Below are 16,063 nucleotides of genomic sequence, written 5' to 3' on the forward strand. Positions count from 1 at the left end.
GACAAACCCAACGGTGAAGCCCATGCGAGGTGAAAGGTGGTGGGGTGGGGAGGTGTCTTGCTGGCGGTCGCGGGCGCCACCTCAACGCGGCAGCTCGTGCCGTCCGCATCGCCCCGTGCTCCCTCCTCACGAGCCGCCCGTTTAATTTCGCAGCCGGGAGATTCCTATCTCACCGAAATATTTCCTGGCTTGCCGCCTGACTGGGTGAGGTGGCACGGGACTCGTAGCCGCGGGCAAAGCCGCCAGCAGGGGGGCGGGGGCAGCAGAGGGGGCCGCTCCACCCTAGACGTCGCACAAGGGGGCTCCACGACGGGGCATCCTGCCCCGGAGATTCCTGGAAGCCTTGGGTGGCCGCGGTCACAGCGGTGGGGTGGGGGAGCCAACCCCTCTGTCAGGTGGAACCGTCCCCGAGTCGCGCGCGCGGAAGGGACGCGCTGCTGCTGTGTCGTCGCCTTCGCTGCCACTGCTGTGAATATTCGCAAATGCACTGAACTCCCCCCACCCCACCCTCACGGATGTGAACTTTGCGAATCGGCTGCGGCCCCCTGTGGGGAGCGCAATGTGCCTTAACTCCGCGTTGTCGCAAATATTCCACGATGCCGCGACCGCTACTCTCTCACGCTCGGACTCGGTGGTGCGGCTGGCGCGGGGCCGGTGCGACCTGGGTCGCCGTGACCTGGGTCGTCGTGACCTGGCTCGTCGTGACCTGGGTCGTCGTGACCTGGGTCGTCGTGATCTGCGAACGGAGCTTCGGGCCCTGGCCGAGGAAGGGGGGCGTCCGAGGGTCGTGTGGCCTCATCCCGAGGGCCGCTGCGAGCGAGGGTCCTAGGCTGACGAGAGCGGCGGTTTTGAAATGCAACAAAAAATCAAAACGCAGCAGTCCCATTCTATTTTTGGTACAAATCTGATATACGGGCAAGTGGGTGGGTAGCCTGGAAGTTTTGAGAGTAGGGTAGGGGGGTGGGTAGCCTAGTCGTGTGGGTGAATAGGGTAGGGGGTGGGTGAGTAGGGTAGGGGGTGGATATGGTAGGGGGGGGTAGCCTAGTGCTGTGGGTGAGTATGGTAGGGGTGGGTGGCCTAGTTGTGTGGGTGAGTCAGAGAGGTGGGTAGGTGTTGGATGTAGGTAGGTGGGTAAGGTAGGTTGGTGGATGGTAGGTGGGAGGGGTAGCTTGACTCGTGTGGGTACAGAGGTGATAAGGTGGGTGTGTAAGTAATTGATTTGATTTTAATGGATAATCTTTTTCAAAATGACAATAATCGCCCTTGTGGAGTCTGATCACCTTCGTTGTACATGCATCGACTCGCCTGCTCTCGCACGCACGCCCCGATGCACGAATCACGATTGCAAGAATCGATGTCAATCAAATATGCATTCTATTTATATATACCTAGTAGGTAGATAGAGGAGTGGGTAGGTGGGTGGACAGGTCCGTATATGGTTGGGTAGGTACGTGGGCGCACCGGTGGACGTAACCCATCTCTGGGTGTCTTTTGAGATCTGTTTACACAGCTCCGGTTTTTCTCAAAGTTCAATAAACGTACCCCGTGCCATATACCGTCTCCTCTGCTTGGATTCATCATCGGCCGCGCGCGACACGCAGCGCTGTCGCGTGCACCAACCCGCCCGGGCAGCGTAAACAACCGCGCCGGCGTTGACATTGAGCTGCCAGGCGTCTCCTTGGGCCCACGGAGCCAAGGCCTCGCCGTGTCGCCAGCTCTGGCGGTGTCGCCAAGGACGGACGAGGAGTGACGCTCAACGCTGGCTCCTCGCGTCCACTGTTGTTCCGGTCCTTTGAGCAGAGCAGCTCAAGAGCAGCAGAGTCAATGAGCATTGCGGCATCGGCGCTCGGCTCCTGTTTAGAGCCCTGCAGAGCCAGTGGTAAATAATCCACATTGCTGTGCCAGGGGCGAGTATCCCCATAGGGTAACCACTGTTGACTTCCCCCACAGTGGTAGCCATTTGAATGACCCAGGAGGAAGGGATAATGGGCTGAGCCAACTCCCTACCTATCAGGGTTAGAACTCGCGACCTTCTGATTGCGAGCGGTGAAATCTCCCGCTAAGTCACCCAGCTGGTTCGGAAAAGTTTAGGGCAGTTATTGCCGACAATTCCTATCACTGGCAAAAGCTGCCGAACTATTCTGCATTGTAAAACAAATCCCATAGCTGCTGTCCCTCGCATAAATCACATGACTGCCCAAGGATGTGTATACTGTTGACCAATCACAGTTTATCTTTTCGATAAACTCTGTGGGCCCTGGGCAGACTCCACTCAGTCACTCTACCATGGCCATACCAAGTCACGGTAAACAAGTTGCCGGTGACAGTTGCTGACGAACGCCCGAGAGGATCACGGTCCTTGTGGACGAACCTGGAGGCTGGCATCACAAGCGGCTCTGAGCAGCCGGTTGGTACGAACCACTGGCCACAGCCCCCAGAGACACGAGGCAACGTACGGGGGTCACACCGGGGCCTCGCTGTCGCGCGTTGGCCGCTCGTTGCAGAGGTTCGCGGTTCAAATGCAGCGCCCGCCCTGATTAATACTGCGGGCGTATAAACCATACAAATACAACGCGTCTGTAGATTCCGTTTATTTTTTGTGAGGCCCATTGAGCCGAGCAGCTACATTTTTGTTCCAACGGTCACGCAGCCAAAACGACTTCGTCCGCTCAACAGTGCACGTCAAAGATCCCATGGCGTCATTCCCAAGAGCAGGCCATTGTGTGCCGACGTCACGGATCACATTCACCACGTTTGAATAATTAAACCGCAAATTTCTCGATGGGAATGTACGTGGCAATGTATTCCCCCTTCCTGCAAAGACTTGGCAGGACCCTCCTCAAAAAACGTCACGAGGGTAAACAAGCGCAACACTCATCCCTACAGCGCTCCTCGCGACTCGGGGTTCAAAGTCACAAATGAAGTTCGACACTCGTGCCGCACGAGCCCGCGCAGGTTTCCGCACACGACCACCAGAGATTCCACTCCGTTAGTTGCGTCGCGTTTTTCTGTACAATGAGACTTGGGATGCGAGTGAGAGCCGACCTCGCGTGGAACGATCGTGAGCACCGCCAAATGTACAATTGCTTGTTTTTTTTACAGTGTACAGCATAGTTGTACTGTACACGCACCTGTTTTGACTTTGCATATACATGTACAGTTTTACACGTACGCTTTGCACGTACAAGTTGACACGGATGCGTGGCGATGACGCCTTGGTGTTCTCGTGCGTCTTCAATGCCAGTCGAACTCTCTCCCAGGCCATTGAGCGGTTTGTCTCAGCGAGGCGACGCCTCTATTTATAAACAATTAAGGAAACTATAATTTTAACGCCTCTCTTAGGTCGCTAGAACGAAACCAACAATACAAACATTCTGCGCGGACGAGAGAGACCGTGCAAGAGAGAGGGTATGGATGACACCGACGGTCACGAGACACACGGACTCGAGAAGCCAAACGAAATTAATAAATTCTTAGAATGGAACCTGTCAGCCCCCAATCCGGCAATTCGTGGAATCGCTGAAGGGTGAATAGTTCGGTGGTCTGGGTGGAGGGGGGGCGGCCGCTACTTGAGCAGGTGGTTGAGTTGATCGAGGACGTTTGGGGAGATCTCAACGCTGGGGTGGGGGTTGGGGGATTGTGGGGGGAGAGACGGGACATCACGGCGAGTGAGTTGGAGCGTGGGTGGGTGGTAGTTATTATTATTTATTATTGCTCCGCAGTATGAATCAGGGCAGCCGCTGGATTCGACCAGTGAACTTCTGCAACAAGTGGTGAACGCACTACCACCGGGCCACATCACCACTAGCGTGTGTGCATGCCAAGGTCAACTCAGCCTCAAATGAATCCCTGTGGTTTTGTGCATGTGGGTGTACACAGGAGCGGTAGGCAGTGGTTGGCACACCGCATTACAAACCCTAAGACTGAGTTTTAATCCCAGCCACGTCTAACATCCGTGGTCAGTGATACCTGAACACGTCAACTTGAAATGAGTATCTGGAATGGTGTGTATAATCACCAGCACTGGAGAGACAAAGGTGGCCGGGCGTGGTGCGTTATACACCACCCCCTTGTGTGCCCTTAAAAGGTGCTGCTCGCTCACGGCCTGTGTAGGCTACACGGCAATTGTCACCTTGACGTTTGTGTCTGCACGGACGGCTGACGCTACTCACTTTTTCTGTATGGACTCCTGCCTGTGGACACGCGCACACACACGCGCGTACACACACACGCGAGACTCGATGTTAGCGATGCTGCTCATCACGAGCAGTGCACGTGTATGCGTCACAGTGCCAGCATTGGTAAGCGACGTACAATCACGTATACGTGCGTAAACATGCACATGTAATCAAGGACACGAGCACACGCGCGCACGTACTGGTATTGGAGATGCGACGTTATTATCTGCATCTTTTTCATGTTCTGTAAAAAACACACACACACACGAGTCGTGCTCAAGGAGAGTGCACTCTCACCAACATCATCGTCACCACCATCACCACCTCCACGTGGCAGGTGGAAGCTCTCCGCTCGTCAATATCGACGCCAAGGTTTCGCTCGGCGGCCGTCGACAGCCCAAGGGCAGCGGACGCGAGGTCGCGTGTGCGGCCCCCGCGCCCCACAAACACCGCCTCACCTCCACGCGCGCTGCAGGAACCCGCGGCCCGCATCTCCACTCGTCGGCGTGGACTTTTCGGATGGCTACTCGACTGACATTAATTTGTAAAAGGTCGCGTTTAAATCGATTGGTTTGCCCCTGTGATGTCATGAATGCCATTGACTCGTTGTGAGAACTGTTCTCCGACTCACCCGGTAAGCGAGCTGGAACAATCGTAATTGGCCCATTCAACGCGAGTGCTTAATTTGTTTGGCTCCGTTAGGTGGTGGAGGGTTACCAGGCAATATATTTGGTCGGATCATTTCGTGGCCTGACCAGAAAATCAATTGTGAATTATAGCCTCACCTGAGAGCGGAGACTCTCCACACTTGAGAGGCAGCGGCTGCGACCGGCTTTGAACCCAGCGTCTCAGCCGGCTGAGCATCGCTGACCCCTGAGACACTCGGTCACCTCGGAGCCGATTTAGAAATTGGATCATCGTCCAATGAAGTTGGCTGACTGAGCTGTGGCCGGGTGGAGTTGCTGTGGTCGAGTGAGTGGTTGTGGCCGGGTGGAGTGGTTGTGGCGGGGTGAGTGGTTGTGGCGGGGTGAGTGGTTGTGGCGGGGCTGTGATGAGGGCAGCACGGACTCACATCTTCAGATCTCAGGAGGGCATCCTCTTGGGCGGCCATGTTGCGTGCTGCCTGACCCAGGAGCTACACAATACAACACCACACATCACACACACCACACTGGTTACACACCACACAATACAACACCACACATCACACACACCACACTGGTTACACACCACACATCACACACACAATACAACACCACACATCACACACCACACACCACACACACCACACTGGTTACACACCACACAATACAACACCACACATCACACACCACACTGGTTACACACCACACATCACACACCACACAATACAACACACCACACATCACACACACCACACTGGTTACACACCACACATCACACACCACACAATACAACACCACACACCACACACACCACACTGGTTACACACCACACATCACACACCACACAATACAACACCACACATCACACACACCACACTGGTTACACACCACACATCACACACACCACACTGGTTACACACCACACATCACACACCACACAATACAACACCACACACCACACATCACACACACCACACTGGTTACACACCACACATCACACACCACACAATACAACACCACACATCACACACACCACACTGGTTACACACCACACATCACACACCACACAATACAACACCACACATCACACACACCACACTGGTTACACACCACACATTACACACCACACAATACACCACACATCACATCACACACCACACATCACACACCACACATCACACACCACACATCACACACCACACCACATCACACACCACACATCACACACCACACATCACACACCACACATCACATCACACACCACACATCACACACCACACATCACATACACACCACACATCACACACCACACATCACATCACACACACCACACATCACTTACACATCACACACACCACACATCACACACCACACATCACATCACACACACCACACATCACACACCACACATCACACACGCAGCACACCACACATCACATACACAGCACACAATACAACACCACACAGGTTATACTGCACACACAACACAAACACCACTCACGCGACGCGCTATCCCACTGCAGTACAATGACGTTCACCGACTATGTCAACAGGAACATGAGTCCCGTGTCTCCCCAGGTCGTCTCCCCGTGCCGTGTCCCCGTGTCCCCGTGCCGTCTCCCCCCAGGCCGCGTCTCCCTGTCTCCCCGTGCCGTGTCTCCCTGTCTCCCCGTGTCCCCGTGTCCCCCCGTGCCGTGTCCCCGTGTCACCTCTGCGCTGCGGGACCCCTTGAGGATCTGCCGCGAGAGCGAGACGAGGTCCGCGGTGCCGGAGGCGACCTTCTCGCCCAGCAGCGACTTGGCCGTGACGCCGAACGGGCCGGGACCCGGAGCGGGAGCAGCACTCGCCATCCCCCCCCCTCCTCCCTCTTCTCCCACTCCTCTCCTCGTCCTCCTCCTCTCCTCCTCCCCCTCTTCTCCCACTCCTCCTCCTGCCGTCTCCTCTTCTCCCACTCGTCCTCCTCCTCCTCTTCTTGCCCCTTCCTCTCTCACTATTCGCCTCCTCCTTCGCCTACATCGCAGGGACCGTGGCCATTTGCGCCGTCAGCCAAAGGCGGGGACCGCGTCAAACTGCCTCGCCAGAGGAGTTCCCCCCACCCCCACCGCCCCCCCACTGCATTTAACTAAAACCAAACACACCCGCCAAGTCTGGCACTGCTGATGAGGCCTTCAAGGTCGAAACCGGTACAAGGGTTTTGGTCATTGATGTGTGGAGTTTGTTGTTGTAGTAAATCGGCGAAGTATGGATGGGAAAAACGGACTCTGGCAAAAAGCAGGGAGGAGGAGAGGGGAGCAGAGAGGAGCAGAGGGGAGCAGAGAAGAGCAGAGAGAAGCAGAGGGGAGCAGAGAGAAGCAGAGGGGAGCAGAGAGGAGCAGAGAGGAGCAGAGGGGAGCAGAGAGGAGCAGAGAGGAGCAGAGGGGAGCAGAGAGAAGCAGAGGGGAGCAGAGAGAAGCAGGGAGGAGCAAAGGGGAGCAGAGAGGAGCAGAGAGAAGCAGAGGGGAGCAGAGAGAAGCAGAGGGGAGCAGAGAGAAGCAGAGGGGAGCAGAGAGAAGCAGAGGGGAGCAGAGAGAAGCAGAGGGGAGCAGAGAGAAGCAGAGGGGAGCAGAGAGAAGCAAAGGGGAGCAGAGAGGAGCAGAGAGGATCAGAGAGAAGCAGAGGGGAGCAGAGAGGAGCAGAGAGAAGCAGAGGGGAGCAGAGAGAAGCAGAGGGGAGCAGAGAGAAGCAGAGGGGAGCAGAGAGAAGCAGAGGGGAGCAGAGAGAAAAGAGGGGAGCAGAGAGAAGCAGAGGGGAGCAGAGAGAAGCAGAGGGGAGCAGAGAAAAGCAGAGGGGAGCAGAGAGAAGCAGAGGGGAGCAGAGAGAAGCAGAGGGGAGCAGAGAAAAGCAGAGGGGAGCAGAGAGAAGCAGAGGGGAGCAGAGAGAAGCAGAGGGGAGCAGAGAGGAGCAGAGGGGAGCAGAGAGGAGCAGAGAGGATCAGAGAGAAGCAGAGGGGAGCAGAGAGAAGCAGAGGGGAGCAGAGGGGAGCAGAGAGAAGCAGAGGGGAGCAGAGAGGAGCAGAGGGGAGCAGAGAGGAGCAGAGAGGATCAGAGAGAAGCAGAGGGGAGCAGAGAGAAGCAGAGAGGAGCAGAGAGGAGCAGAGAGAAGCAGAGGGGAGCAGAGAGAAGCAGAGGGGAGCAGAGAGAAGCAGAGGGGAGCAGAGGGGAGCAGAGAGGATCAGAGAGAAGCAGAGAGAAGCAGAGACGAGCAGAAGGGAGCAAAGAGGAGCAGAGGGGAGCAGAGAGAAGCAGAGAGGAGCAAAGAGGAGCAGAGGGGAGCAGAGAGGAGCAGAGGGGATCAGAGGGGAGCAGAGAGGAGCAGAGAGAAGCAGAGAGGAGCAGAGGGGAGCAGAGACGAGCAGAAGGGAGCAAAGAGGAGCAGAGAGAAGCAGAGGGGAGCAGAGAGAAGCAGAGAGGAGCAGAGAGAAGCAAAGGGGAGCAGAGAGAAGCAGAGAGGAGCAAAGAGGAGCAGAGGGGAGCAGAGAGAAGCAGAGAGGAGCAGAGGGGAGCAGAGACGAGCAGAAGGGAGCAAAGAGGAGCAGAGGGGAGCAGAGAGGAGCAGAGGGGAGCAGAGAGAAGCAGAGAGGAGCAGAGAGAAGCAGAGAGGAGCAGAGGGGAGCAGAGAGAAGCAGAGGGGAGCAGATGGGAGCAGAGAGAAGCAGAGGGGAGCAGATGGGAGCAGAGAGAAGCAGAGGGGAGCAGAGGGGAGCAGAGGGAAGCAGCGGGGAGCAGAGGGGAGCAGAGAGGAGCAGAGGGGAGCAGAGAGAAGCAGAGAGGAGCAGATGGGAGCACTGACAAGCACCGGGAGAGGGGCTGAGGAGGGACGTGTGGATCGCAGGCCACACGGAGAAGTGGCTCCGCATTCAGAAGGGAGACGGCGAATTGCCCTTTGCCTGGACTCGTCGTGGCGAGCAGCAGGGATCATTGGCGGTGGACGAGGCTGGTGACGGAATGGCAGCCCACGGAGGGGGGACGTGCCCGAGAGGACGACCACCCGTGCGGATGGAGCGACGTTGCTGCTGGTGCCACGCCAACGCGACCCTGGGGCGAGTTGGACAGCCCCGGCGGGCGGGAGGAGCGAGACGGACAACAGCGAAGGCGCAGCAGCCAGGAGAGCGAGTGGGGGGGGGGGGCTGGGAGTGGGGGGCTGGGAGTGGGGGGCTGGGAGGGGGGGGCTGGGAGTGGGGGGCTGGGAGTGGTGGCGGTAAGCGCGGTCGCCGTGCGCATGTGGACCGTGACCGTGACCGTGACGCGACTCCCCCCCCCTCCACGTGCTATCAATGACCCCCCCCCAACCCAATGCTGCATCACCAGCACCACCAGCACCACCATCACCACCATCACTCACTCACCTGCGGCATCGCGGGCGCCGGGAGCTCCCTCCTCACTCGCCGCCGGCCTCTTGCGCCGCAGCGCGGGCCCCGCTGGGGTGGTGCCGAGTCCACAGTCGCACTCGGTCCCAAGCTGGGCTCGGTCATTGGGAGCGTCCAGGTGAGAGGCGGCGGGGTGCGTGAAGTGGGGCTGTTGAGTTGTGTCTGTGTGTGTGTGTCTGTGTACACGTGTGTCTGTGTACACGTGTGTCTGTGTGTGTGTCTGTGTACACGTGTGTCTGTGTGTGTGTCTGTGTACACGTGTGTCTGTGTTTCTGGGACTGTGTACACGTGTGTATGTGTACACGTGTGACTGTGTGTGTGTCTGTGTGTGTGTCTGTGTACACGTGTGTCTGTGTTGCTGGGACTGTGTACACGTGTGTCTGTGTACACGTGTGACTGTGTGTGTGTCTGTGTGTGTGTCTGTGTACACGTGTGTCTGCGTGTGTCTGTGTACACGTGTGTCTGTGTACACGTGTGTCTGTGTCTGTGTGTGTCTGTGTTGTGACTGTGTACACGTGTGTCTGTGTGTGTCTGTGTGTGTACTACTGCGGGGAGCGGTAGTGTAGCGGTGAGCGCGCTGCGCTACGAACCCGGCGACCCAAGTTCGATTCCCACTCACGAACACATATCTGAACAAGTACCGGGCCTCCCCTAGGTCGACTCAGCCTCAAATGGGTTCCTGGTGGGATGTGTGAGCATCTCCACTGGGGAGACAAAGGCGGCCGGGCGTTGTGCTGGCCACCCACCTCCTCGTGTGCCGTACCGGCCTTAATAGATAACAAAGTCAGAGTGATTCCTTTTCAAATGCCTTGCTGAGCCAGTGGTGTAAATTCCACGTTCCTATGACGCGCGGTGTGGAGTTGATGCATAGGACAACCGCTGTTGACTTGCCGAACAAAATGGTAGCTATTTTATCGACCCCGGAGGAGGGATGATAGGAATGAGTGAACCCCCACCCTGACGAGGATTTGAACTCGCAACCTTGCGATTGCGAGCCGCTCGTTCTGCCACTGCGGCACGTGGCCGATGACAGTATAATACTGCGTACAGTGCTATAGGATTACTTGCATTATGGATAGGCGCATTGTTCACGTTGGTGCTCGTGCTAGTGCTAGTGCTCGTGCTAGTGCCTTACGCTAATAACTCTTACTCGAAGCCAGCCAGCCTCAGCAGCGTCCCAGACAACACCGAGATGAGAACTCAATCTTTGATCATCATTTATTCATCATCATCGTCGACGTGATCAGCTCGTCATGAGTAACAACGTTCAGCTTTGTTCTCCACTCTTAAGCGGAAGCCTCCCAACGCCGTGTCGGTCATCGGGGTAGTTTGACCATACTTCACCGCGTGGGTCTGTAACCATTACAGAGGGGGCTGTGGGAGACAACGCGATGCCGCCGCTGCTGCTGCTGCTGCTCGTGGTGGTGGTGGTGTCTCTTCTGGTTGCATCTTCCCGCCTCTTCGCCCGCTCTCGCCCTGACCCCGGGAAGGGCAGCGGGGTTGGGGGCAGCGACAGGGCAGCAGGGCCTGCCGGTGCTGCTGCTGCCCTTACGGCTCCGCCCTGCCTGCCCTGCCTGCCCTTGCTGGGCAGCCTGCACATGCTCGCCGGGCGCGGCGCTCTGCACTTGACGCTGCACGAGCTCGCCAAGCGGTAGGAGTCACGGGACCAGCGCACCTCGGTTCGATCCCCAGGTCACCCAAAGCTGCCAGGGCCCCCCAGAGGTGCCTGGGGAGGTCCGGGCAGAATGCCGCGTGGGGTCGGCCTCCTCATCCCACCGTCCACAGGGAGGCTCGCTCTGGGGCCCTTTGTGTGAGGCCCCTGGGGGAAATCTTCCCCTCTGTGTGGCCCTGAAAGCTGACATCATTTAATGATCGCAACACTGCAGTGGTCTTCAGTCGGGCACTCTTGCGAACGACGTCTGGTAAATCGGCAGTATTTGTTTAACGAGTCTCGCCCTGCTGATGAGACCCAGAATTTCTAAACCGGTTCAGAGACTTCCTGCTCGAATAAACCGGTTCAGAGACCGCCGGCTCGAACAATTGCTGCTGGATGTAGATGAAGCGGTGGTCGACAGCGCTGGGCTCTGCGTTCACCCGCGCCCTGCCCCCCCCCCCCAGGCACGGCCCCGTGTTCGCGCTGCGCCTGGGAGCGCACCGCGCGCTGGCGGTGTGCGCCCTGGGCCCCGCGCGGGAGGTGCTGCTGCGCAAGGGACGCGCGTTCGCGGGGCGAGCTCGCATGGTGAGGCCGGCGGCAGCGGCGGCACGAATGTCACCACCAACATTGATCCTAGCCACCACCACCACCACTCCCTTCACTATCACCATCCTCACTCACTCCCAGACCACCGTCACCAACTCCACCATCACTAACATCCTCTATCCTCACGAACTCCATCACCGCCGCTCCAATGTCTCGATGTTGTGTGCCGGGCCGCAGGTAAGCACGGACCTGGTGAGTCACGGAGGACGCGACATCGCCTTCGCGGACGCGAGCCCCGCGTGGCGCTTCCACCGCAAGGTGGTGCACTCCGCGCTGTACGGGGCCAGGCCGCCCGGGGAGGACTCCCTCCACGACATCGGTGAGCGCTGCGCTCACCACGCCGCGCTCACCGCGCTCACCGCGCTCACCACGCTCACCACGTCCACCCCCCACACTCACGATGTAAACACTCGCACCGTGATTCTGTGGACCATGCGGTCCCAGTGCCCGCGGTTCCACTCGGCACACAGCGAGCCAAGAAGAGGAGGCGGCACGGGACCACACACACGGCCTCGGGATCCATGCGTCCGCCTGGTTTTGCCAAAATCCTCACCAAAAATAAACTCTCACGTGACAACTGCGTAACGCGCCCTGCGCGTTAGGGCGTGAAGAGTCCAAGAGGCCAGGCCGGGCACCTCGCGTGTGGGAAACACCGCAGGGTGGCGTGATCATTACAGGGCGCGCGGTATAATGAGCGCCAGGCCCCGTGTGCCGCTAACGGTGAAGCGACTTGAGGTGGTACCGACGTCTGTTCTGATGCATGGACCAAGAGAGTACGGTAGGTGTTAGGGCACCCGGGAGGGGGGGGGGGTTAGAGCGCCAGCCTGTTAACAAGTAGGCTCCCTGAGCCGAGTGGCTCACCGGCTTGCGGCTCCCTTCGTCGAGCCCCGCGGGGCAGGGGCTGGCTGCGTCGAGCCGTCACGCAGTGGCCGGAGCGTGGCCGCGTGTGTTGCAGTGAGCCGGGAGGCGCGGGGCCTCGTGGCCTGCCTGGAAGCCGCGGGGCGCAGTGGGGCGCGCGCCGTGGACCCGGAGCCGTGGGTGGCGCGCGCGGTCACCGCCGCGATGCTCGCGCTCGTGTTCGGCGCCGCGGACCCCAGGGCCCCCGGGGCCCCCGAGGCCCCCGAGGTGGAGCGCGTGCTGCACTTCAACCGCGGCATCGTGGAGACCGCAGCCCGAAACCACCCCGTGGACCTCTTCCCCTGGCTCCAGGTGAGCGGAGACGGGAGAGCAAGGTGGGGGGGGGGGGGGTCCGGAGAGAGAAGGGAGGGGTCATGAGAGATAGAGGTCGAGAGTCTGTGGGCGAGTGTGGAGGGAAGAGCTGTGAACCGCCGTGTGGATGTGATGAACCTCTGCGAATGCGCGCGTGCGAGGGCGCAGTGGGTCACGCACTGCGCTACGAACTCGGCGACCCGCGAGTTGCATTCCCGCTCACGACCAATGAGAGTGCCGAATATTTTAACCAGTCCTGGGCCTCCCCTAAGTCGATTCAGCCTCAAATAATGACTCTGGTATTGGGGAGTCGAACGCGATCAGGCGTGGTGTTGACCACCATTGTTATCGTGTGCCGTGTCGGCCTTAATAGGCGCTCGCTAACAGCACTTGGCCCATTCGCCTTTGTCGGCTACCCGGAGAATCCTTGCCTGTGTGCTGCGCTCCTCTCAGGTGTTCCCCATTGCGCACCTGAGGCGACTGCGCGCGTGTGTGGCCGTGCGAGACGACTTCCTGCAGCAGAAGCTCAACGAGCACAAGGTGATCGTCACCAGCACCGTCAACTTCATCATCATCTTCATCATCACCGTCATCTTCATCATCACCGTCAACTTCATCATCACCACCACCACCGTCACCATCACCGTGCCCACGTGGACCGTGCTCATCATCGCGCGCGCTCGTGCCAGGCCACGGGACCCGAGCACGGAGCGCGCGCGCTGCTCTCGCTGCTGCTGGAAGCGCGGCGCGAGGCGGAGCGCGGCGAGGAGGGTGCAGGGCAGGGTGCAGCGGAGGGTGCAGGGGAGGGTGCAGGAGGCGGCGAGCCGAGCGCGCTGCAGCAGCACGCGCGCCGCCTCACCGACGACCACGTGATGATGACCGTGGCCGACGTCTTCGGCGCCGGCGTGGAGACCACGGTGACGTCACTGCGGTGGCTCCTCGCTTACCTGGTGCACCACCCCGAGGCGCGTGCCGTGACGCACACTCACCTGCACACCCGCAACACTGAACTGTATACAAAGGCAAAGGTTCTCCGTATAGCCTTAACAGACTGCTCAAGCATATTTACAGCAGGTCCTTATTTTTGGTTGAGTCGACCTCGAGGAGACCCAAGACCGGTTCAAATGTTGCTCCCTGTTTTAGGCCGTTAGCGGGAAATTGGGCGCATCACTAACCAGTCGTCCCACCGCTCCCCCCCCCCCCCCGTGCCACGCACTCCCAAGCAGGTGCAGGCGCGAGTCCACGCGGAGCTGGACGTGGTGGTCGGGGCGGAGCGCGCCCCCCGCGCCTCGGACCGCACCGCGCTCCCGCAGCTCGCGGCGGCCATCCTGGAGACGCAGCGCGTGCGGCCCGTGGCGCCGCTCCTCATCCCGCACGTGGCCATGGAGGACACCTCGTACGGGGGGTGGGGGGGGCACGGGGGGGGGGGGGAGCGTGGGAGGTCGAGGGATTAATGTGGGTACGGGGGGAGAGGACACGTGGGAAAGGGGCCAAGCGCGGAAGTATGGGGCAAAGGGTCACGTGGGCCACAGGGAAACCACGTAGGGGGCACGGGGTCACCACATAGGGGTCACTACATAGGGGTCACCGTGTAATAGGGGATGTAGACACGAGGGTGTATGGGTGGAGGACACGGGAGTGTGACCTAAACAGGACCGTGATGGAGGGGGTAGAGATGGAGGACACGCAACCTGTGTATGTGCGTTGGAACTTCTTTCGCACCGTATGTAGCCAACGGTGCTAATTGGATGTGCAGGGGGATTACTGGGGATTTAGGGGGGCCGGGAACTCGGGGGGCCGGGAACATGGGGGGCATGAGGACCCGATGTTTTGCTCACCCCTCCTCTCGCCTTGCCCCTACTCTGTGCACCCCCACTCCCCACAGGGTGGGGAATTTCGCGGTTGCCAAGGGAACGCGCGTGCTCGTGAACATGTGGTCCATCCACCACGACGAGACGGCGTGGCCCGACCCCGAGCGCTTCGACCCAGGTCCACTCCTGCTCCCGTCTCCTGTCTTACATCTCCGACTCCTCCTGTCTGCCGTCTCTCATCTCCCATTTTCTCGTCCAGTTTCCCATCTCCCATTTCCCATCTCCCAGTCCCATCGCCCGGGCCGTCAGGTGCCCCTCTGCCGTTTGATCTCCGTGACGAATGCAGTGGCCCGCGATTCGGCTGTGGTGAACCCCTGTCTACAGCTGCTGCTGGGTAGACAGAGGCAGTGGGAACCTTGCTCCATTGTTTCAGCTGCCGCGCAACCGGCGACCTCTGGATCACATGTCCAGCGTGCGAACCGTTGCTGTACTGTGGCAGCTGCCTCCTGCAGCCTCCTCCCCCTCAGAGTATCACCGTGAACAATATAAATCCACCGCTTTATTGTATCATCAGCATCGCCATCGTCGTCTCGCCACCACCCATTAGGTGTGTAACCAAGGCACACCACATCCTTCGGTTGACCCCTCGCCGTGGCTACTCGTCACGCGCCACCGAGCCAGCAACCCGGGAGTGGTGGGCATCCTTTGGATCGGTGCGCCTGGGATGTCTCTGGGGCGGCCGGGCCCCCAGTCACTGCACAACTCTCAACTCAACCCCACGCGGAGTCACGGCCTTCGCGAGGAGGCCATCAACCGACTGCGTGGCTTTAAGATTTCTCAGGACGCCATCTAAATCCATCATCGACCCCCCCCCCCCCCCAATATGGATCACGTGATCCAAACTCGATTGCCGCCCCCTCCCATTGGGTCACGTGACCCAAATTTCAGTGCCCCCCCCCCCCCCCAAAACTCCAAACCCTGCTAATCCAGTCTCTCCTCTCCCCATGTCGCCCTCCGCCGCTCCCCACTAGGCCGCTTCCTGCGCTGGGAGGGGGGGCGGCTGCAGGCGGGGGCCCCCGAAGGTTCCTCCTTCCTGCCGTTCGGGGGGGGGCCCCGCGTGTGCCTGGGGGAGCCCCTCGCACGCCTGCAGCTGCTGCTCATGTCCGCCGCCCTGCTGCAGAGGTTCCGCTTCGAGGCCCCCCGATCCGGGGTGGGGGGCGCCCTCCTGCTCCCGGACCTGGCCGGCGAGTGCGGGGTGGTGCTGCACCCACGGCCCTACCTGCTGCACGCCGTTCCCAGGCCCCCCCCCCCCCAAGTAGCGGGCCACAGGGGAGGAGGCCCTAGGAGTTGATGGTGGTGTTTACAGCAATGTGAACGTGGGATGCAGGAAGAGGCAGATTTAGAAACTTTAGAAGGGAGTGGGCGGGGGGAGGGCCGTCCTGAATGAGTTTTGAATAGGGACCCACTAAAAAAACCCCAAAAGGGAGAGGATGGCACCCTCACTGGGGACCGTGGGCAAGGTGACCAGGATATGGCAGTATAGCAAGTGGGCACGC

The 16,063-nt window shown here is 59.5% G+C and overlaps 2 protein-coding genes across 2 annotated transcripts; one reads left to right on the top strand and one right to left on the bottom strand.

Moving 5' to 3' along the window:
• Positions 1–2,576: 2,576 nt before the first annotated feature.
• LOC133345436 (BLOC-1-related complex subunit 7-like) lies at positions 2,577–6,836 on the bottom strand. Its single transcript, XM_061556165.1, has 5 exons — positions 6,532–6,836; positions 5,251–5,313; positions 4,379–4,422; positions 4,173–4,193; positions 2,577–3,617 (listed from the first exon to the last, which is right to left on the bottom strand). The coding sequence occupies exons 1-5, from the start codon at positions 6,670–6,672 to the stop codon at positions 3,566–3,568; spliced, it is 321 nt and encodes a 106-aa protein (XP_061412149.1). The 5' UTR covers positions 6,673–6,836; the 3' UTR covers positions 2,577–3,565.
• Positions 6,744–15,858, top strand: LOC133345701 (steroid 17-alpha-hydroxylase/17,20 lyase-like; the record flags this gene model as incomplete). The annotated part of the gene is made up of 11 exons (XM_061556679.1): positions 6,744–6,874; positions 9,203–9,345; positions 10,596–10,878; positions 11,346–11,466; positions 11,665–11,806; positions 12,443–12,696; positions 13,150–13,236; positions 13,386–13,661; positions 13,923–14,092; positions 14,582–14,685; positions 15,539–15,858. Coding segments are annotated over 11 exons (2,031 nt in total), but the record flags the coding sequence as incomplete, so codon positions are not given.
• Positions 15,859–16,063: the final 205 nt, after the last annotated feature.

The sequence above is a fragment of the Lethenteron reissneri genome, chromosome 22 (assembly GCF_015708825.2).
Source record: "Lethenteron reissneri isolate LAM-NWPU_2019-01 chromosome 22, ASM1570882v1, whole genome shotgun sequence".
Lineage (NCBI taxonomy): Eukaryota > Metazoa > Chordata > Hyperoartia > Petromyzontiformes > Petromyzontidae > Lethenteron > Lethenteron reissneri.